Here is an 18,320-nt window from a genome sequence, read left to right on the forward strand (position 1 = left end):
TGAGCTCAAACACAGCTGGTGCAACTGATGTTGATTGGTACAATTGATGTTGTCTGTGACAGGGTGCATGGTTTGTTTATATGTAGAGTGTATTGTAGCCATTATTTGAACAGAAAATACTGTTGTACACTTACACTTAGAATCCCATCTTTTATTCACCATCTCACACATCTCACCCACCATACTCACACCACTTCCCTGACTCAGCTTTTAAATGGCAGTGTCTGTGAATCCATTTTGTCTGTGTTTTCACCTCTATAAAGTGCAACACACAGATTTGTCTGTGAGTAAAAGAGAGGGAGATCAGTATTATTCAGGTCTTGAGAAAAAAAAGGCTAAGCAGACTCATTTCTTTCTATGTTAAATGTGTTAGCAAGGTTAACCACATGGGGGGGGGGAGATGGAGGAGGAGAGAATGAGAAAACAAAAATAAGTTGAGAACTTGTGAGCAAGTGAAAGTGCAACATCAAATGTCAAGGTGTGTAGTCGAGTGTGGTAGAGGCAGGTAAAGCGTCGACACAATATATACTTCTGACGGAACAGCGAAATGCTATGTTGCTAAGGTACGAAGTTTTTTTACCCTGTAATTTTTCACCAATAAGATAAATTGTTGAGCAACGTAGTTAGAATGTGAAAGGACAATCTGTTGGCACAAGGTTACAACATGAAGAGATCTGTGGAGTTTCTGTCAGGCTGAAGGGAAGCCACATAAAGTCACAGCTACTTTGAAAACAGCCATATAGGGCCTATTAACAGTAAGTAACCCTTTTTAATGACAAATAATGTATTTTGGGTGAACTATCCCTTTAAATGTGTGTTGAAGAAGGATGTAATCACTCTTCTATTCCAGAATAACTTTTTCAAATGGCAATTTTTTTCTAATGTTCTTTAAAAAAAAGTCTAATGTTGATATATTGGATTTAATCGTAATCTATTTGCGGTTGGCATACACTAAACATTCTGTACAACTATGTTTCTGTGGTATCCTCTTTAGTCTGGGATGATGAGGGGATTGGAAGATCAGGATAAGAAGGATGACTCTCACAGGTGAGGATCTTTTCTCCACCCCATGGATGGGACCTACTCGGGGTATAGATCTCAGTTTTATACAAGCTCTGTGGCGGTTTCCAGGACACTGATTAAACGTCGTCCTGGATTAAAAGGCATTTTAAATCTTACTTGCTTTTTAGTACAGGACTAGGCTGGTAAACTGCCCCTGTATGCTGTAACAGCATATTATGGAGCCTCTAATTACCCCCTGTTGTGCCATTATCTCTAGAGGTGTGAGTGGCACGGTGAGGACAGAGAATGAGGTTACTGATGGAGTTTCAAGGAGGACTCTGACCCTGCTAGACAGGTTGCGACTGTGTCAGGACGCCTGGGCCCCTGGGGGCCCCTGGGATAGAGACGGTGCCCATGCTGCCCTCTGGGGCCGGCCTGCTGGGGTGAGTTCCCCCCACTACCCTCAACCATGAGGTCAGATAGTAGATAGTGGCATGGACCTACACAGTGTGTGTCCGTCCCAAATGGCACCCTATACCATATATAGTGCACTACTTTTGACCAGGGCCCATATGGCTCTGGACAAAAGTAGGGCACTATGTAGGGAATAGGCTGCCATTTGGGACGGACACACACTGTGTAGGTCCATGCCACTATCTACTATCTGACCTCATGGTTGACCTCTCTGTATTCAGGCCCTTAGGCCTAGTCTCCAGGTGACCGTGGTACATTAGGTTAGCATGTGGACAGGCTGCGATATTACAGATGAAATGGAAGCAGGCACTTACAGCATGTCGAGTTGCACTTGTAGTTCTCCTTACTTTGCATAAAAGCAAATTAATGCAGAAGTGTTGCATGTGTGAGAGAGTAAGAGAGGAGAGATACAGATGGACTGAAAGAAAGAGGAGCAAACTGAGTAGTGGCGTAGAAGTTGATCGATGCAGAAAATATTTTCGGTTTGCTGAAGAACCCCAGCTATCTTACGAACCTTTCTTAACAAGATCAGCCTCTGTGACAGGTGAGTACGGTGAGACAATTGGGATCCAGTATCTGGATACAGCATCCTATTACACTGTAAAAACGACTGTATGTCAGGGTTTAGGTTGAATTGGTGGGATAAGAAAAGCACTTTAACAACGTTTTTTCCCCCCAACACATTATCCATGTGGATAGGCAGTAGCACTGTAAGAACGAGCAACACTTACATGTTATTCTTGACTTTTTCTAAATGTTGTTGTGTTACAGCCTGAATTTAAAATTGATTCAATTGAGATTTTTTGTCACTGGCCTTCACACAATACCCCATAGTGTCATAGTGGAATTGTGTTTTTTGACATTTTTACATAAGCGCTGAAATGTCTTGAGTCAATATGTATTCAACCCCTTTGTTATGACAASCCTAAATAAGTTCAGTAAACATTTTCTTTACAAGTCACTTAATAAGTTGCATGAACTCACTGTGTGTGCAATAATAGTGTTTAACATGATTTTTGAATGACTTCCTCATCTCTGTACCCCACACACACAATTATATGTMATTTCAAACATAGTTTCAACCATAAAGACCAGGGAGGTGCCCTCGCAAAGAAGAGCACTTATTGGTAGATGTGTAAAAATAAAAAAGCAGACATTGAATATCCCTTTGAGAATGGTGAAGTTATTAATTAAACTTTGGATGGTGTATCAATACACCTAGTCACTACAAAGATACAGGTGTACTTCCTAACTCACTTGCCGTAGAGGAAGGAAACAGCTCAGGGATTTCACCATGAGGCCAATGGTGACTTTAAAACAGTTACAGAGTTTAATGGCTGTGATAGGAGAAAACTGAGGATGGATCAACAACATTGCAGTTACTCCACAATACTAACCTAAATGACAGTGAAAAGTATTAAAAAACATGCATMTTTTTTGCTACAAAGCACTAAAGTAATACTGCAAAACATGTGACAAAGCWATTCACTTTGTCCTGAATAAAAAGTGTTATGTTTGGGGCCAACACAACATAATCCAACACAACATATTACTGAGTAGCACTCTCCATATTTCCAAGCATAGTGATGGCTGCATCATGTTATGGGTATGCTTGTAATCGTTAAGGTCTGAGGAGTTTTTCAGGATAAAAAAAGAAAAGGAATGGAGCTAAGCACAGGCAAAATACTAGAGGGAAACCTGGTTCAGTCTACTTTCCATCAGACACTGAGAGATGAATTCACCTTTCAGCAGGACAATAACCTAAAACACAAGGCCAAATATATACTGGAGTTGCTTACCCCGAGAAGACATCAATTGTTCCTGAGTGACCGTGTTACAGTTTTGATTGAAGTCTATTAGAAAATCTACGGCAAGGCTTGAAAATGGTTGTCTAGCAATAATCAACAACCAATTTGACAGAGCTTGAAGAATTTTGAAAATAATAAGTGGCAAATGTTGCACAATCCCAGTGTGGAAAGCTCTTAGAGGCTTACCCAGAAAGACTCACAGTTGTTATCGCTGCCAAAGGTGCTTCTACAAAGTATTGACTCAGGGGTGTGAATACTTATGTAAATTTAATACTTCAATATTTCATTTTCAATAAATGTGCAAAAATATTTTTAAACMTGTTTTCACTTTGTCATTATGGGGTATTGTGTGTATATGGGTGAGAATATATTTAAGCAATAAGGCACGAGGGGTGTGGTATATGGCCAATATACCACGGCTAAGGGCTGTTCTTATGCATGACGCAACGTGGAGTGCCTGGACACAGCCATTAGCCATGGTATATTGGCCATATACCACAACCCCCCGAGGTGCCTTATTGCTATTATAAACTGGTTACCAACTTAATTAGTGCAGTAAAAATAAGTTTTTTGTCATCCCCGTGGCATACAGTCTGATATACCACGACTGTCAGCCAATCAGCATTCAGGGCTCGAACCACCCAGTTTATAAATATCTATAGTCCATGTTGAATTCAGGCTGTAACACAACAGTGTCGAATAAGTCAAGGGGTATGAATACTTTGTGAAGGCACTATCTAGTCATTGCAAATGATGATGTGAACAAAGTTAATTTCTCTTCCGCAGGTTTAGTTGACGATATGCATCGATATTTAGAGAACTTGATATTAAATATAGCTTGCCTTGCATCAAACTGCTGATACCTATAGTTTGTTTTTGACTTGACTCAAAGTGAACATACCAATGTGTCTCTCGCTATCACAGTCAGTCATCTATTCCTGAACACACTGTTCATCAAACCCACTTCCTGCAGTGTGTATGTAGGTCTATTGCGTGTGTGTGCGCATGCTCACTTATTTCGCTGTGAGTTTTTGGTGCGTACATGTATTTGAATATGTGTGTGTTATTTGTGCTTGCACATTCTCTGCCACTTAGTTAGCGTTGGTGTGAGGTTAGCCTGGCTTGCTCACTTCTCTAGGCCTTGAATGACTGTTCCACAGAAAAATGTAAATCCATCTTGTCCTTTTCTGTGAAGCTGCTCTGCACAGTCAATGTTTCCTAACGCCCAGACACAGAGTAATGAGGCTTCTCGTCACCTCTCTCTCTCCTTTCACAGAGCTTCCTGGTGTTGAGGGACTCTGCCTCCCAGCCCGTCCTGCTGTGTGTGGTCACTGGAGGAGAGAGTGGACATGTCAGAGACAACCCCATACAACGCACTGGTGCAGGTAGGCAAGACAGACACGCATGCATTTTTTATTGACCAGAACCTCAACATTCATATACTTCCCTGTTTAAAAATAAGTTAATCTCAAATTTGTTGTACGCCTTATAATAACCTCTTTGTTCTTCTCTCTCAGCTTATCAGCTATCTCAGTCATTTTTAGGCTTCTCTGATCTGGCCCAGTTAGTGGCCTTCTACTCTATGAGCAGGTGAGTTACAACAACCTACGGTATATACTGTATACTAACTACAGTATTTATCAGTTATGCATCTGATGTATTTCATTAATMTCTCTCTCTCTCCCAGGGACGTGTTGCCAGTGTGTCTGTTCATCCCTCCGTGGCTCTACAGTCTAACAGATCAGCCACAGTCCAACAGTCTGTCCCAGCTGGGTCCCAGTAAGTCTGAATCCACCCTCTCCATCTCTCCTCTTCCTCACCCACGCTCTCTTCCACTTATCATCTTCCTTTCACTCCTTCTGCACAACTATCTCCTTGCCATCCATCCTAGTCACTTCATGTCAAACATCTTGTCCTCTATGTGCTCCTCTTTTTACTCGCCCTCCCTCTACCTCCTCTTGACGACTACCACCTCCTCTTCTCTCGTTCTAATGTTTCATCTATTTTCCTCCCTCTCTTTTTGTGTGTCTGTTTGTATATAGAATCCTGGCTGTGTCCCACTTCTGACCTCCAGCCTGATCACATGACTCAGAGGGCTACTGGTACTGCCATGTGCACCATACAGGTAATCAGTTGCATTCATAGCTTCATAACTTGTCTATAAAGGTTGGGACCTATTCACTGTCTTGTATTCCGCTTTAACATGACATGTAGTTAGAGACCCACTCTAGTGGATGTGTTGCCATGGTTTGACATGTGGTTCACACAGATGTCTGCTTTGGGTTCTCCTAGTGCTTTGTAATGTTATCCAGTCAATTGTCACTCTCAGCATCATAGATGAGATGCAGTGTACCTCAGTTCAGACTGACGTCACAGGTCCTTTTGCTCTTCATTCAAAGAGTTGTATCTTACATTTGAATACTGTATGCCCTTTTTCAAATCTATATAGGTTTTAAAGGCCCAGGGCAGTCAGTAAAAATTATGTTTTTATTGTGTTTTGATGTCATATTGTACAGCTGAAGAAGCTGTGGCGAAATCCTGCACGGAGCCTTCACCGTGYGCTGCCACTTTAAGAGCGCATGAGCAGYAAGGAAGGAGGAAATWAAGACAGCTCGTTCAGCTCTTTGGGGAGGAGCTCTTGGGTGGCGCGACAGTTTGATTGGGTGTGCTATGCTGCAGAAGTTTTGTTTGTTTTCAGCGTATGTAGTTATAAAGTATTTAACTCAATCATCGGTGTGATCGCGCTACGTCGTGGTTGTTTTCGTTWGGGACCGCGACGGTTATGGATCGCATKGATTAGTAGCAACATTGTTGCGAAGCTTTAAGCTACAAACCAACAAACCATYGGACAGTCAGACAGTACACCGGCACGCCTGAAGACCACAGTTAAGATCTCTCTTGTTCTTTCTCTTCCCTCCATCATCCCAGTGCTTTACCCTGAAACAGACTCTCTATTTTCCTAATGCACTTCCCATTGAAGTTCATTGGAGCTGGACTATTATTGCCCTGCCAGAAGTATTTGGGTGGACATTTTAGTTAAAAGGGAGGTTGCTTTAAAGTTGTGTATTGTTATTTGAACTGTATTGAGGTGGGGTGTACTAAGGACATGTGGCCGAGAAGATTGTGGACATTTTTAAGGCCTTTGTTGTGTCGATGAACACCCCCCACATTCATACCCTCTGCACTCCTCCACTGGAAGAGAATACAGATTATTGCTAATCCTCTGTTGATGACTGGGTTCTTTCTGGTATGAAGTTGCTGTTCAATTGCTCTGCCATTATTATTATTATTATTGTATGAGGTATTCTTGGTGGGGTTACCCCTGTACTGTGATGTGGGTTTTATAGGGTGTGTATTCTCTTTTCTCTCCACTGGCTATCTGGTAAACAGGCTACACTCTAGGCAGTCTCTTCTTCTGCTGATGTGTGTGGGTYTGGTAGTGGTACTCTCTCTATTCTACTCTTTTCCTTTCGGCATGGTTAATACCTGCCTGGCGCCCGAACAAAATCTTTCTTTGCCCCTCTCTAATAAATACCGCTACAAAGCTAACACTGTAATTATATCAGTAGCTAGGTTTCCTTCCAATTAGTGAATATTCTAGAATCTGCATAAAGAAAATTTGCACATTTTCCCACCAGTGCTGTGTTTCCACCAAACGGACTTGTTGTGGATAGAAATCAGTGCGCGATGACATAGTGCACACACAATGTACATTTTCGCTTAAGTTTTCAAGTACAGAACAAAAATTGAAAGKTCAATGTGCTTCCATCGCATTTTCAAGTCTRCTGATAGTTTTGTCACAAAACGTGCTGCGTTAAATAGCAAATGTGACTACTCTGGTCTTGGCACGTGTGCTCTAGCCAACAGCTCACAGATACAGTGAGGATAGGCTACTTTACATGATGAGATTATTATGGATAAGAGCAAGAATAATTGTATTTATCAAATGGCAGTCAAGTATCGATCATCATGTCACCAGAATAAGACCCTCGATATTTATTGGAAAGGAGCATYAAMATCACCRTGCACTTTCAYCACYCTGTGAAGTTCATCATAACTTATTAATATTTATTTTTTTACCCCCTTTTTCTCCCCAATTTCGTGATATCCAATTGCGATCAAATTACTATCTTGTCTCATCGCTGCAACTTCCCAACGGGCTCGGAAGAGGCGAAGGTCGAGTCATGCGTCCTCCGAAACATGACACGCCTAACCGCTCTTCTTAACTCCCGCCCGCTTAATCCGGAAGCCAGYTGCAGCAATGTGTYGAGGAAACACAGCTCAACTGATGACCGGWGTCAGCCTGCAGGCGCCAGGCCCGYCACAAGGAGTCGCTAGAAGGCGATGAGCCAAGTAAAGCCCCCCCGCCAAACCGATCCTGGGTCTGTAGTGATGCCTCAATCCCTGCGATAGTGCCTTAGACCACTGCTCGGGAGGGTCATCATAATGTATTTAATCTGTAGCCTATCAAACGGCATGGTTTCCCCAGTCATAGTAGGAGGACCACATACCATATCATTGTGTGATTTTACTTCAATATTATGGTTATTATACCAATATTTGCGCATAAAGGCATTTTCACCGCAATTTCTCGAATAATACATTTTACAGACACAAAAAGATCCCACCATGTCGAACAAACAAATTATCTGTCTGCATTTTAAGAATTATACCGAAACTTCCTGTTTCCATCAAAGCTGTCATTACTTTTTTTTTATACGGTATGACTTTACTCACATAAACTGTGGAAGGAAACGTGGTTAGTGTTATTTCCTGATAGTTGCTGGCTCCCATATACAGGATGCATGTGTGGAGTTTTGCATGGGTAAAGTTTTGGCTTGCCTGGTTACAACACCAGGCGGAATAAGGTGTAATACACTAATGACAAAGAGAGTACCAAACCTCTCTGTCAATAACCTCTCTCTCATTAGGCCCCTCTGCTTTGGGGCCCTTCCCCTCTCCACTCAGACCTCTCCCAGACAGACCTGGCAAAATTCTTGATTGAGAAAGATTGTTTTGCTTAAAAAAAAACGTTTTTTTGTTTCTTTTTGACCATTTTAATGCTAAACTAATATAGTAAGGTATTTTATTTGTTCCCCAGAAATGATTTGATATTGAGATAAAAATGGCCTTTAATACTGAAACCATAAACCATTGTATCAAATTTTCGGAAAGATCCTCATGTGGTTCATGCCTTTTAAATACACAGTCAAGCTCCCTCTCAASTGTGTCTTCTGTTCAATAGCTGACAGCAGCCAATGGTGCTCTGTGCATCATCAACCCACTCTATCTCCATGAGCATGGCGATGACTGGCTGACCCATCAACCAACCAGCCCACAGCGAGTTAATCGGCCAGCGAATTATAGGCGTGAGAGACGACTGAGTACAACAAGACCTTGGTCAGGGGCGGGCCTTCTTACTAAGAGAGCTATCTCAATGGAGCAGGAGTCCTACAGCTCCAGGTCTGATAATCCAGGTAAAGTGATTTTGCTGTTAAAGGCCCAGTGTGGTCAAAAACATGATTTACCTATGATTTATATTTATTTCCACACTGAGGTTGGAATAATAAAATTGTGAAAATTATGTAAGAGCTGAAATTATTTGATCTTRAGATTTWAAAAAATGGCTGCATTGGACCTTGTTTTATTATCCTTGTCCATCCTGTCTGTGGGAAAATGTCACCGCATTAATCACCCTTCTCACTGTAGGAGCTAATGAGACATCATAGAGCCATTATGCCAAGATCAACCAACGACTAACTGATATGTTTGGTCTTGTCTCCTTATCTCCAGGGTCTCCTGTAGTCCAGGCTACCCCGTCTCCCCCCACCCCAACAGGAGGGGTGGTTCTGAGGAGGCCCAGTAGGGATGCTTCCATTGAGTCACTCGATAGAACATGGACCCAGGACCGCACTACCAACCCCAGGCCCCCCTCAGACCCCAAGCCCCTGCTCAGCCCTGCCCCTCAGTCGCCTCAGAGGGTGTCCTGGATTGAGGACAATGTATGGCTCTCCCAACCACCACCCCCCTCCCTCCTCCTCCCTCCCTCCCTGGAGCTAGACTCGCTGTCAATCAACAGCGTCGAGGAGGAACCGGAGTCGGTCACCAGTTCCTCCCACTCCCCCCACCCCTCGCATCGGTTGGCCGACAAGGTGATGCACCGCCTCTCGGCTGTGGGCCTCGCCATTGGTGGGCTGGGGCGTTCACAGAAGAGGCTGACCAAGCGGGTGCAGGAGCTCAGCAAGCGGAGGGGCGGTTTGTTTGCCGAGGCAGTGATGGGATTCGTTGAGATGACCCTGGGGGTTGGGTTTAGCCCTGGAATGACAGGTGCGGACCTGCTTCAGGAGGTGCGTACGGCTCTCACTGCCCTGAGAGAGACACTGCTGGACTGTCCTGAGATACACATCCTCATAGACAGTATGGCGGACACACCCGACGGGGAGCTGGGTGAGTCCATCCATTAACAAATTAGTGTTCGAAAACAGAATATCACTACTATTATACAAAACAACGGTTCAGCTTTAGTTCAGGATGCACTACAAAGCCAAAACGGACAAATACTCAACTACATCATTTTCCAGAATTGGTTTCGAACACCTCAGTCTCTCCTTATCCTCCATTATCCTCCATTCTCTCTGTCCTCTATCTACATTAGATGCMATACTGGAGCTCTCCCTACACAAGGTGGCCCTAAAGCCTGTGAGCGCCCACCTGTACACCTGCCTCCAGAGCTGTTGGGACCATGACGGTAGCCTGCGGAAGCTGAGGGAGAACCAGCGGCTCCTGGAGGGCCGGGGGGTGGAGGAGCTGGAAGGGACGCCTGGGGCGGGGGTCCCTGACCCTGTCACCCTGGAGAAGATCCAGCAGAGGTGGTCAGCCATGCACCAGTCCTACTCCCCCAGCAGGAAGGTCCATATCCTGCTCAAGGTCTGCAAGACCATCTACCACAGCATGACGGCCAATGCCAACCCAGGTGGGTGGTGGTGCAGGGTAGACCTGCTCAGCCTCAGTATGTGTATGAATAGAGTTGGTTAGGGTATTTCTCTCTATTAAGGATAATGTTTGGAGTTCTTTGACCTTTGACTCCCTCCTCTCCTCTGTCTCAGGTGTGGTGTATGGGGCTGATGACTTCCTGCCGTGTCTGACCTGGGTGCTTCTGCGTAGTGATGTGGTCACTCTGCAGCTGGACACTAACTACATGATGGAGCTACTGGACCCCACACAGCTGCAGGGAGAGGGTACGAATTATACAGACGTATCATGCAGACCCACAGAAAAGTGTACAGTACCAGTCAAAAGTTTGGACAAACCTACTCATTCAAGGGTTTTTTATTTTTACTATTTTCTACATTCTACATTTTACTATTTTTCTAATAATAATAGTGAAGACATCAAAACTTTTGAAATAACACATATGGAATCATGTAGTAACTGAAAAAGTGTTAAACAAATTAAAATGTATTTTAGATTTTAAATTCTTCAAAGTAGCCATCAGCAAAGCACCATCACACCTCCTCCTCCATGCTTCACGGTGGAAACCACACATGCGGAAATCATCCGTTCACCTACTCTGCGGTTGGAACCAAAAATCTCAAATTTGGACTAATCAGACCAAAGGGCAGATTTCCACCGGTCTAATGTCCATTGCTCGTATWTCTTGGCCCAAGCAAGTCTCTTCTTATTATTGGTGTCCTTTAGAATTGGTTTCTTTGCAGCAATTTGACCATGAATTTGACCATGAAGGCCTGATTCAAGCAGTCTCCTCTGAACAGTTGATGTTGAGATGTGTCTGTTACTTGAACTCTGTGAAGCATTTATTTGGGCTGCAATATCTGAGGCTGGTAACTCTAACTCTAATACAGCAGAGGTAACTCTGGGTCTTCCTTTCCTGTGGCGGTCCTCATGAGAGCCAGTTTCATCAAAGCTCTTGATACTTTTTGCAACTGCAATTGAAGAAACCTGTTATGGGTCTATGCCAGGTGGGCATGACCCTATGTTTTTTACATCCTTAGTTGCAGCTCCTGATCTCCTCATATGAAAATAATCAATCATCTAACTGTGAATAAAGTCCATCTGTGATTCTTACACAGCTGTTTCTTTGAACAACGAACGTTTAAAGTGAAGTGTGCATTAGGAGACAGTTCCTTCTACGAGACACAGGATGGGAGAATCTTTTTTCCTGTCTTTGGGTCAAACCAGCAAAAGCCATTAGTTGAGAGAGCTGAGACCAGCACCATAGACTACTAGAGAAATGGGGATGGGGCTGGGGTGAGAGACCTGATGTCTAGTATAAACCTAAGACCTTTAAGACCCGTGCTTCAAGGAGAATCCTGGGCTGAGTGCTCAGGGGACATAGTCAATGCTCTAACTGTACAAGATGAGAAGAAAGTGGCATGGTCCAACAGGCAGATATGGGGATATTCCTGCTAACAAGCATACTAGGATTAACCATGATTATTAAAGGAAAACTCCACTCAAAACTTCTTTTTGTATTTTTTTTTGCATTCGTCTGCTTTGATAACAGTCCCACTTTTTGGCATTGTCCAGCAATCAGGTGTTCAACGATATTGGACTTTCAAGAACACAAAGTGTCACTTTGCCACATCAAATCATGATGATGAAGGCTTTTTGCAATCATCTGTAGCAACAGTGGACTAACTATGAAAAATACGCAAAAAGTATTGGGTTGGATTTTTCCTTTAAAAGGGGGGGAGATCTGAGGCTGAGGCTGAGGGTGGCATTTAGGGCTGAATAAACGGTTGCATTTAAGTCTTACTTTCCGGCTCCTTTCTCTCTGAAAGTTAGGCTCTTGGCTCATAATGGACATCTTGAGTCCCTGGGGGGTTAGGTTGGTGGGAAATCTAAATGGGCGGGGAGGAAAGTCACTAGCATCTCGCTGGTAAACTTCACTATATAGGGAATGGAAAATGGAGCTGGTGAGAGAATAGAAGTAGGAGAGTAGGAGGAGAAAAACACCATGTCTCGGGCCAGACGCTCCATTCTTCTTTTCCAATTCCGCTTTCTGTTTCAATTTCATCTGTTCGGCACATTTCAGTGTTATATTCTCTTTGTTACGGGTAATCCTCTATTTTATTTTCAATTTTTTCTTTTTCGTCTCTCCGTTCTTCTCTGCTCTCTCCGACCCCGCCTCCTACCAACCCTTGAGACCGCCCGCCCCCGGCAGTCTTCCGAATTGGCCGGTCTCTTCCAGCAAGAAGTAACGGGCTGGGAGACCTGGCCTGGCTGTCCCCAGGTTCTGGCTACCCAACTGGCCGGGCGGCGGGTTAACTGGGGCAGATAGCCACCGGCCCCCACCACCTGGGCGCATGACTGGGGGCTGGCAACCGACGCTTCCATCCTGACAACTGCCGGCCGACTCCTCATAGGCAGGGGGGATGAGAAACATCGCCCAATGTACCTAACTGGAGAAGGACGGGTTGTGAAGGAGAGGGGATGAGGGGGAGAGAGGGGCCAGTGCCTGGAGGAGAGGGGGCACACACCGACACACGCTAACTTACGATCAGCATGCGCAGTCCAAATGTCATTTCCCTGAACCTCACAATATGTCCACCTCAACCCACTCAACCCCACTGTCTGCAACATTTATACACTGCCTTAACATACCACCGCTGGCCCCTCTTATACATCAATAACATACTTACATTCCATCTCAAGACGTAGACAAAGACATCACACCACATGAGCTTGAGTGTGAGCAAGCCCACTTCAGGGTGGAAGAGGCGAGCCGTCCTCAGCCCCTTCCTCTCTACATACTCTATGGTGACAGTGAGCTGTCTGAACTCCAGGATAAGGCCCCTCTAGGAGCATAAGGAACACGCCACACGGACATGATAGGACCAATTGCTCTCTCTCCCCACCTTGGCCTACTGGCAAACCAGTCGGCAAAGACAGAAGGACACATGTCGGACACACCAGCTTCCGATCTGCTTGTGTCACCGTTATAATTCTCTATATACCCCAACGCCCTCCTTCTCCAGTTTTTATGACCTCCCATGCCCAGGCTTGATAGTGTTTTGTGATTGGACAGGACGCTACAGTGAATGCACTCTGACCTCTCCACCTTATTTATTTAATTTGAGTTTTTTTAGATCTATTTTTGTATTTATCATGTTCGTGTCAGACAGACCGCGACCTCACAAAAGTCTGTGAACAGCGACCTTGCCAGGGGTCACTCTGCAATGATCTAATACAATAATGAATGAGCTTCAATTTTGTCTCTCTCAAGTATTTGGTTTGTTTAAATTAGCGTTGGAATGAGTTGATCACTGTACCTCCTTAAAGATCCTGTGAGACATGAATACGTAAGGGTTTACTGTGGGATCCACATCATAGGCCAAACAGTGAACACCACAACACACAGCACACGCACACAAAGGGGACACGCACGCACACACAGCACACGATCATCACGATACTTGACCATTTCATGGTCCATGTTGTCTGCATTGTTTTAAGGAGGACAGCCAAAGGACTTTACACATCTGCATCTTCCTCAGTCTCTTATGGGTTATCAAATAAATTTTATTTTCACAAATGTTAATGATGAATAATTGATGATAATGGATGTTCCAGTTATGGATTACTACTTATAGTAATTAAAAGCTTTCTTTTGTAAAAAATGTGTGAATTATTATTCTTTGAGTTTGCCCTAATTATTGCAGTTAAGATGTGAAAGGTATACACATAGTGAAATAAACAAATCGGTATTAGGTAATCTTGAAAATAGTTCCTTATTTCTTCTGGACAATCAATGTTTCCACTGATATGCTATTTGGCTCATTTTCAACTGAATGTTTGAAGCAGCATGTGTATCACCTTCTTTCTTGTTTCTCACTAGCCTAGCATCCTCCCTGACTCTCTCCCCTCTCCTTTAGTTAGCTTTTGTTTTGTTTTGTATCCTCATCTTTCACCTCTGTCTTTCACATTCCTTCCTCATTCACTTCATTAGCCTCCTCCATCTGCAGGGGCATTGTGCAACAAGGTCAAATCCAAGCCAAAGTGATTACTCATTAAATGTCAAACCACCATCAAATGCAATTTTGCCTGGCCTAAAACCTCCTCCTCCACGGCCATCCATTCAATCCCCACCTTCTCTGTTCATGTATAGGATGCAGCCCTGCAGGCAGGGGTCAGAGTTCATGACAAGGGTCAACAGGAGATGGCCTGCTTTCGAGCCCTAAGTCCATCACTATTTTTCTGTCCACACACTCATTCGCCTTGTCCATCTTGTCACGCTACCTCACAGACATGGGCTAGTCATGTCAAGCTGTAATGTTGTCCCCAATCCGTGGACACACAGTTGTTCATAATCTTGTTGGCACTGCAGGGTCATGGTTCACATCCGAGCTTCCGACCATAGCCATATGCATGAGTCATTTATGAATGTGTCTTCTTTCTTATTATTCTTGACTTATGTAAAGTGACTTTGGACTTGAAAAGCACTTAAAATAAAATGTATATTATATTATTAAACACTATGGTCCCATAAAGAAAATAATTGACTGTATAGATAGTCTGAAGAGATTCTCAGAGCCAACAGACAGACAGACAAGTGAGATGCTATTCATACTGTTTTCACTTTATGATTGCTTTTGATAGCTAGAGTCCGTAGCCTCACCACAAACACAAAATCGCAGTTAGCTAGTGGAGAATTGCATGCTAAATGTGCCAATACTGGGGAAAGAAGAAGGGAGAGAGAAACGTGTTACAGCCACATGAGGCCCGTTGAGGAAAACGTATATGTGTGAAGTCATTATGGCCAACGAAGTTACTTAATTAATGAAATAACGCTTCGAAAACTGAGGAACTCGAGCTAGAGCAGGAGGAAATATTATAAACACATTGGGGCATACAGCTCTTTCAATATAACTGAAGCCTTAACTAAAACCAATGTTTCAATATTTGTGACAGAATTGTAACTCAAATATAGTGAAGTCACGCATATTTTGGCAGACGTGTTGGTTACAGGATGATTGTGTTACAAATTGCTTTGAGATTGTGTTTTGAGAAAGAAAACTATGCATACTCTGATGATAAGCCTCCAGTCTGAATTGAATGGAAAATGTGCACGGAAAGACGAACAAATAAACTATTGCGAAGGAAAAAATTAGAAAAGTTTTTTTTGAGATGCTGTGTGTAATGTGGTTGTTATTTTAAGCGGAAATGCAAAATGTTGAATTTGGGTGCGCGCACGTTAATGTGTTGTGTTTGTGTGTGGAGGAGGAGGGCCTCTGGTTTATTCATTAATCATTAATTACACACTGTCAGGTTCAGACAAGGGGGAGAAGCTAGCGCAAAGGGAGGAGGGAGAAAGAGAACGCTAGAGGAAAAGTGTCCCAACTTACAATGCCTCACAAAGGGAAAGCGGTTTGTGACAACCGACATGAAAGCGCAGAAATAAGGACAAAGGGACAAACCAAAATAAGAGTGAAGGCAGAGAGACAGTGACAGACTGAGCAGCTCGGTGACGTGATGTCCCATATGGACACCATAGTCAGAGCAGACAGTCAGGAACGTACGATGACGCTCCACTCACTTTCATAAGCCTCATTTAAAAAACTCATGCAGGACGCGCATGAAAAGAAAGGAACCATATTACTGTCAGCCGAAGGGGAAAACCAGAGTTGTAGCGCTTTCTGTATTTAACCACCGGAGTTTAAACACTTGTTCCAGCCTGGAACAAACCGGATGTGTACAGCCTTGATGATATAATATGGAGTAATGTTGTGAATAAGTGATTGAAAAAGTTTTTGTTTTGATTCACAAATTGCTCTCATTCTTTTATCACTATTAGGAGAGCTGCAGGCCATTACAGCAAGCTGCTCGTTAGATGTCTGTCCATCAAAGGGAGGAGGGGGAACACAGCCAGGCACACTGATACTGGATAACTTTAGCGTGACGAACAGGTGAATGTGATATCTGTTAGTGTGTGAATATTCATGTTTTTCAGTATGTGTGTGTCTGTATATTGTCCTGGTGTGCCTGTGCTTGGATGTGCATGCACGTTGCGTATTGTGAGTGGTACTTTTGGTGACCATCTTTTTCTCTCTCTTTCTCTCTCTCTGCAGCGACGGCTCCTACGTTTAGCTGCAGCTAGCTAGCGAATCCAGCTTTAAAATGCCCAGGCGTCTGCCATCTGTGCGCTCGCCCGCCATATATTCTAATTTATGGCTGGAATGAATGTGTAATGTAGCCCATGTATGCATAATATATCACGTGATCCTATATGTAAGAGGTTGTTGTAGTAGATGTTAAGTCTCGCTCCCATCAGGTTTGACTGGGCTATGAAGAGCCAGATGTTTCTTAGACTGGTTAAAAGATCGAAATGGCAGGCAGAATGCCAGATGTCTCATTAGGCAAATTTGATTGGGTTTTCATTAAAATTCTGAATTGAGGGCTTCCATATGTATGAATGTATGGGAGGGACGTGTGCGTGCGTTCATTTGCATATAAGTGTGTATATATTAAGTAGGTCCGTGTGTGCGCGCTTGGTTTGTGTGGACTTTGTCTATGGTAGTGGTACCATGTGTCTGTAATACATGTGCTTGTATAAATAAGGACTGTCTGCGCACTTGTTCACTCTTTAGCATCAAAGTATTCTACTGTGCAGATGTCTATAATGCTGTCTTGCAGTTTGCCGATTACAGCATTCTAATGAATGGTCAAAAATGTAGATAAAATAATATAATGACAAGTTAAAATACAGAGTGCATATTACACACAACATAATACAGATCAACAGTCATTTCGTTATAGATGTTATTTCAGCATCTCAACACATTTCTCTCCTTTCTCAACATCCTTATGCGCTTATGAGCTCCACTGTATCATGCTTGACTACTAAAAACCAAGACGAAACGACAAAAAAGGTGTGGTAACTGCAACCTAGTGGTCAATATGTAAAATATAACAGTGTTCTAACCATGGAGCCAGCCTGCTGATGGCCTAGCCTCCATCATTTGCCCCAAATTGACCATTAAATTGGCCCCACAGAGTAATTTCTCTAAGGAATGGTCAATGAAATATATACAAACGTCACAATTTGCAACACTCATGGGAAATATCTTCTACAAACAATTTAAAGCACATAATATTAAAATGACCCAATTCAACCTAGTCAGACCATTATCTTTGTCTTATTGGGTGTATTTCAATGGCAACTGAAACAGGAGTTGTAAAATAATGTTTGCTTAACACGTTTACATTACGTTTGCCAGCTAAGTGCTTGCGGAAAGCCCAGGGTCTAGACAGACTGATCTCTGGGTCTTCAGTCTCGCAATGGCAGCCCAGTCCACTCTGACCTCTGCTGACTATCTGTGTGCTGTCTGGTCATCTAGCTCCACTTGACCTGGCACAGAGTTCCTCATGGACCCGGTGGAGACTAGCCTGCCCTTCCTCACTCTCTAAACCTCTACAACACACCTCCATGGTTGACCACCGCCCTCCAAGTCCACTTCACTCCCGGCTGGATGTCCGTCCAACTCTTCTACTGTAATCTCTTTCCTGGATTTGTGCAGCTGGGGATCCTTGGCCCTCTGCTCTGCTGCCCTCTTCCTCCGTACCACCACCTCGAGATTATGTGCAGTGCCTTGGCCACAAACAGAGGGCGCCGGTAGGGCGTCAGTTACATGTTCTGTGCAGTTTCAGTCCTGCATAACATAACTTCTCACTGTGCGCCAGGTCTCCGGAGGGTCCTACGATTGTGCTGGCGTCGTGACTGGTTGCAGTGCGAGGGTGCGCCTGGCGATGCCATTGGCTCAGCGATTGCTGGGCTGGTGCTGAGCTGGCGCGTGCGAGACGGGGCGGAAGCTGCTGATGTAGAAGAGAGAGGCATACAGGGACGTCAAGTAGTAACTCCTGCAGAATAGAGAGACAGAGACAAGGTAGAAAAGAGAGAAACAGACAGAAAGGGGTTACTATAAGGTGTATGTGTGCCATGTACAGTACCAGTCAAAAGTTTGCAACACCTACTCATTCAAGGGTTTTCTTTATTTTTACATTGTAGAATAATAGGCA

At 43.7% G+C, this 18,320-nt stretch overlaps 1 protein-coding gene across 1 annotated transcript; it reads left to right on the forward strand.

Moving 5' to 3' along the window:
• The first annotated feature begins 412 nt into the window (after positions 1-412).
• On the forward strand, positions 413-11,151 carry rinl (Ras and Rab interactor-like). The gene is made up of 11 exons (XM_023966769.3): positions 413-755; positions 995-1,047; positions 1,280-1,445; positions 4,561-4,669; positions 4,802-4,874; positions 4,972-5,063; positions 5,327-5,409; positions 8,530-8,761; positions 9,078-9,731; positions 9,940-10,257; positions 10,391-11,151. The coding sequence occupies exons 2-11, from the start codon at positions 1,001-1,003 to the stop codon at positions 10,717-10,719; spliced, it is 2,103 nt and encodes a 700-aa protein (XP_023822537.3). The 5' UTR covers positions 413-755; positions 995-1,000; the 3' UTR covers positions 10,720-11,151.
• Positions 11,152-18,320: the final 7,169 nt, after the last annotated feature.

The sequence above is a fragment of the Salvelinus sp. IW2-2015 genome, linkage group LG22 (genome assembly GCF_002910315.2).
Source record: "Salvelinus sp. IW2-2015 linkage group LG22, ASM291031v2, whole genome shotgun sequence".
Classification (NCBI taxonomy): domain Eukaryota; kingdom Metazoa; phylum Chordata; class Actinopteri; order Salmoniformes; family Salmonidae; genus Salvelinus; species Salvelinus sp. IW2-2015.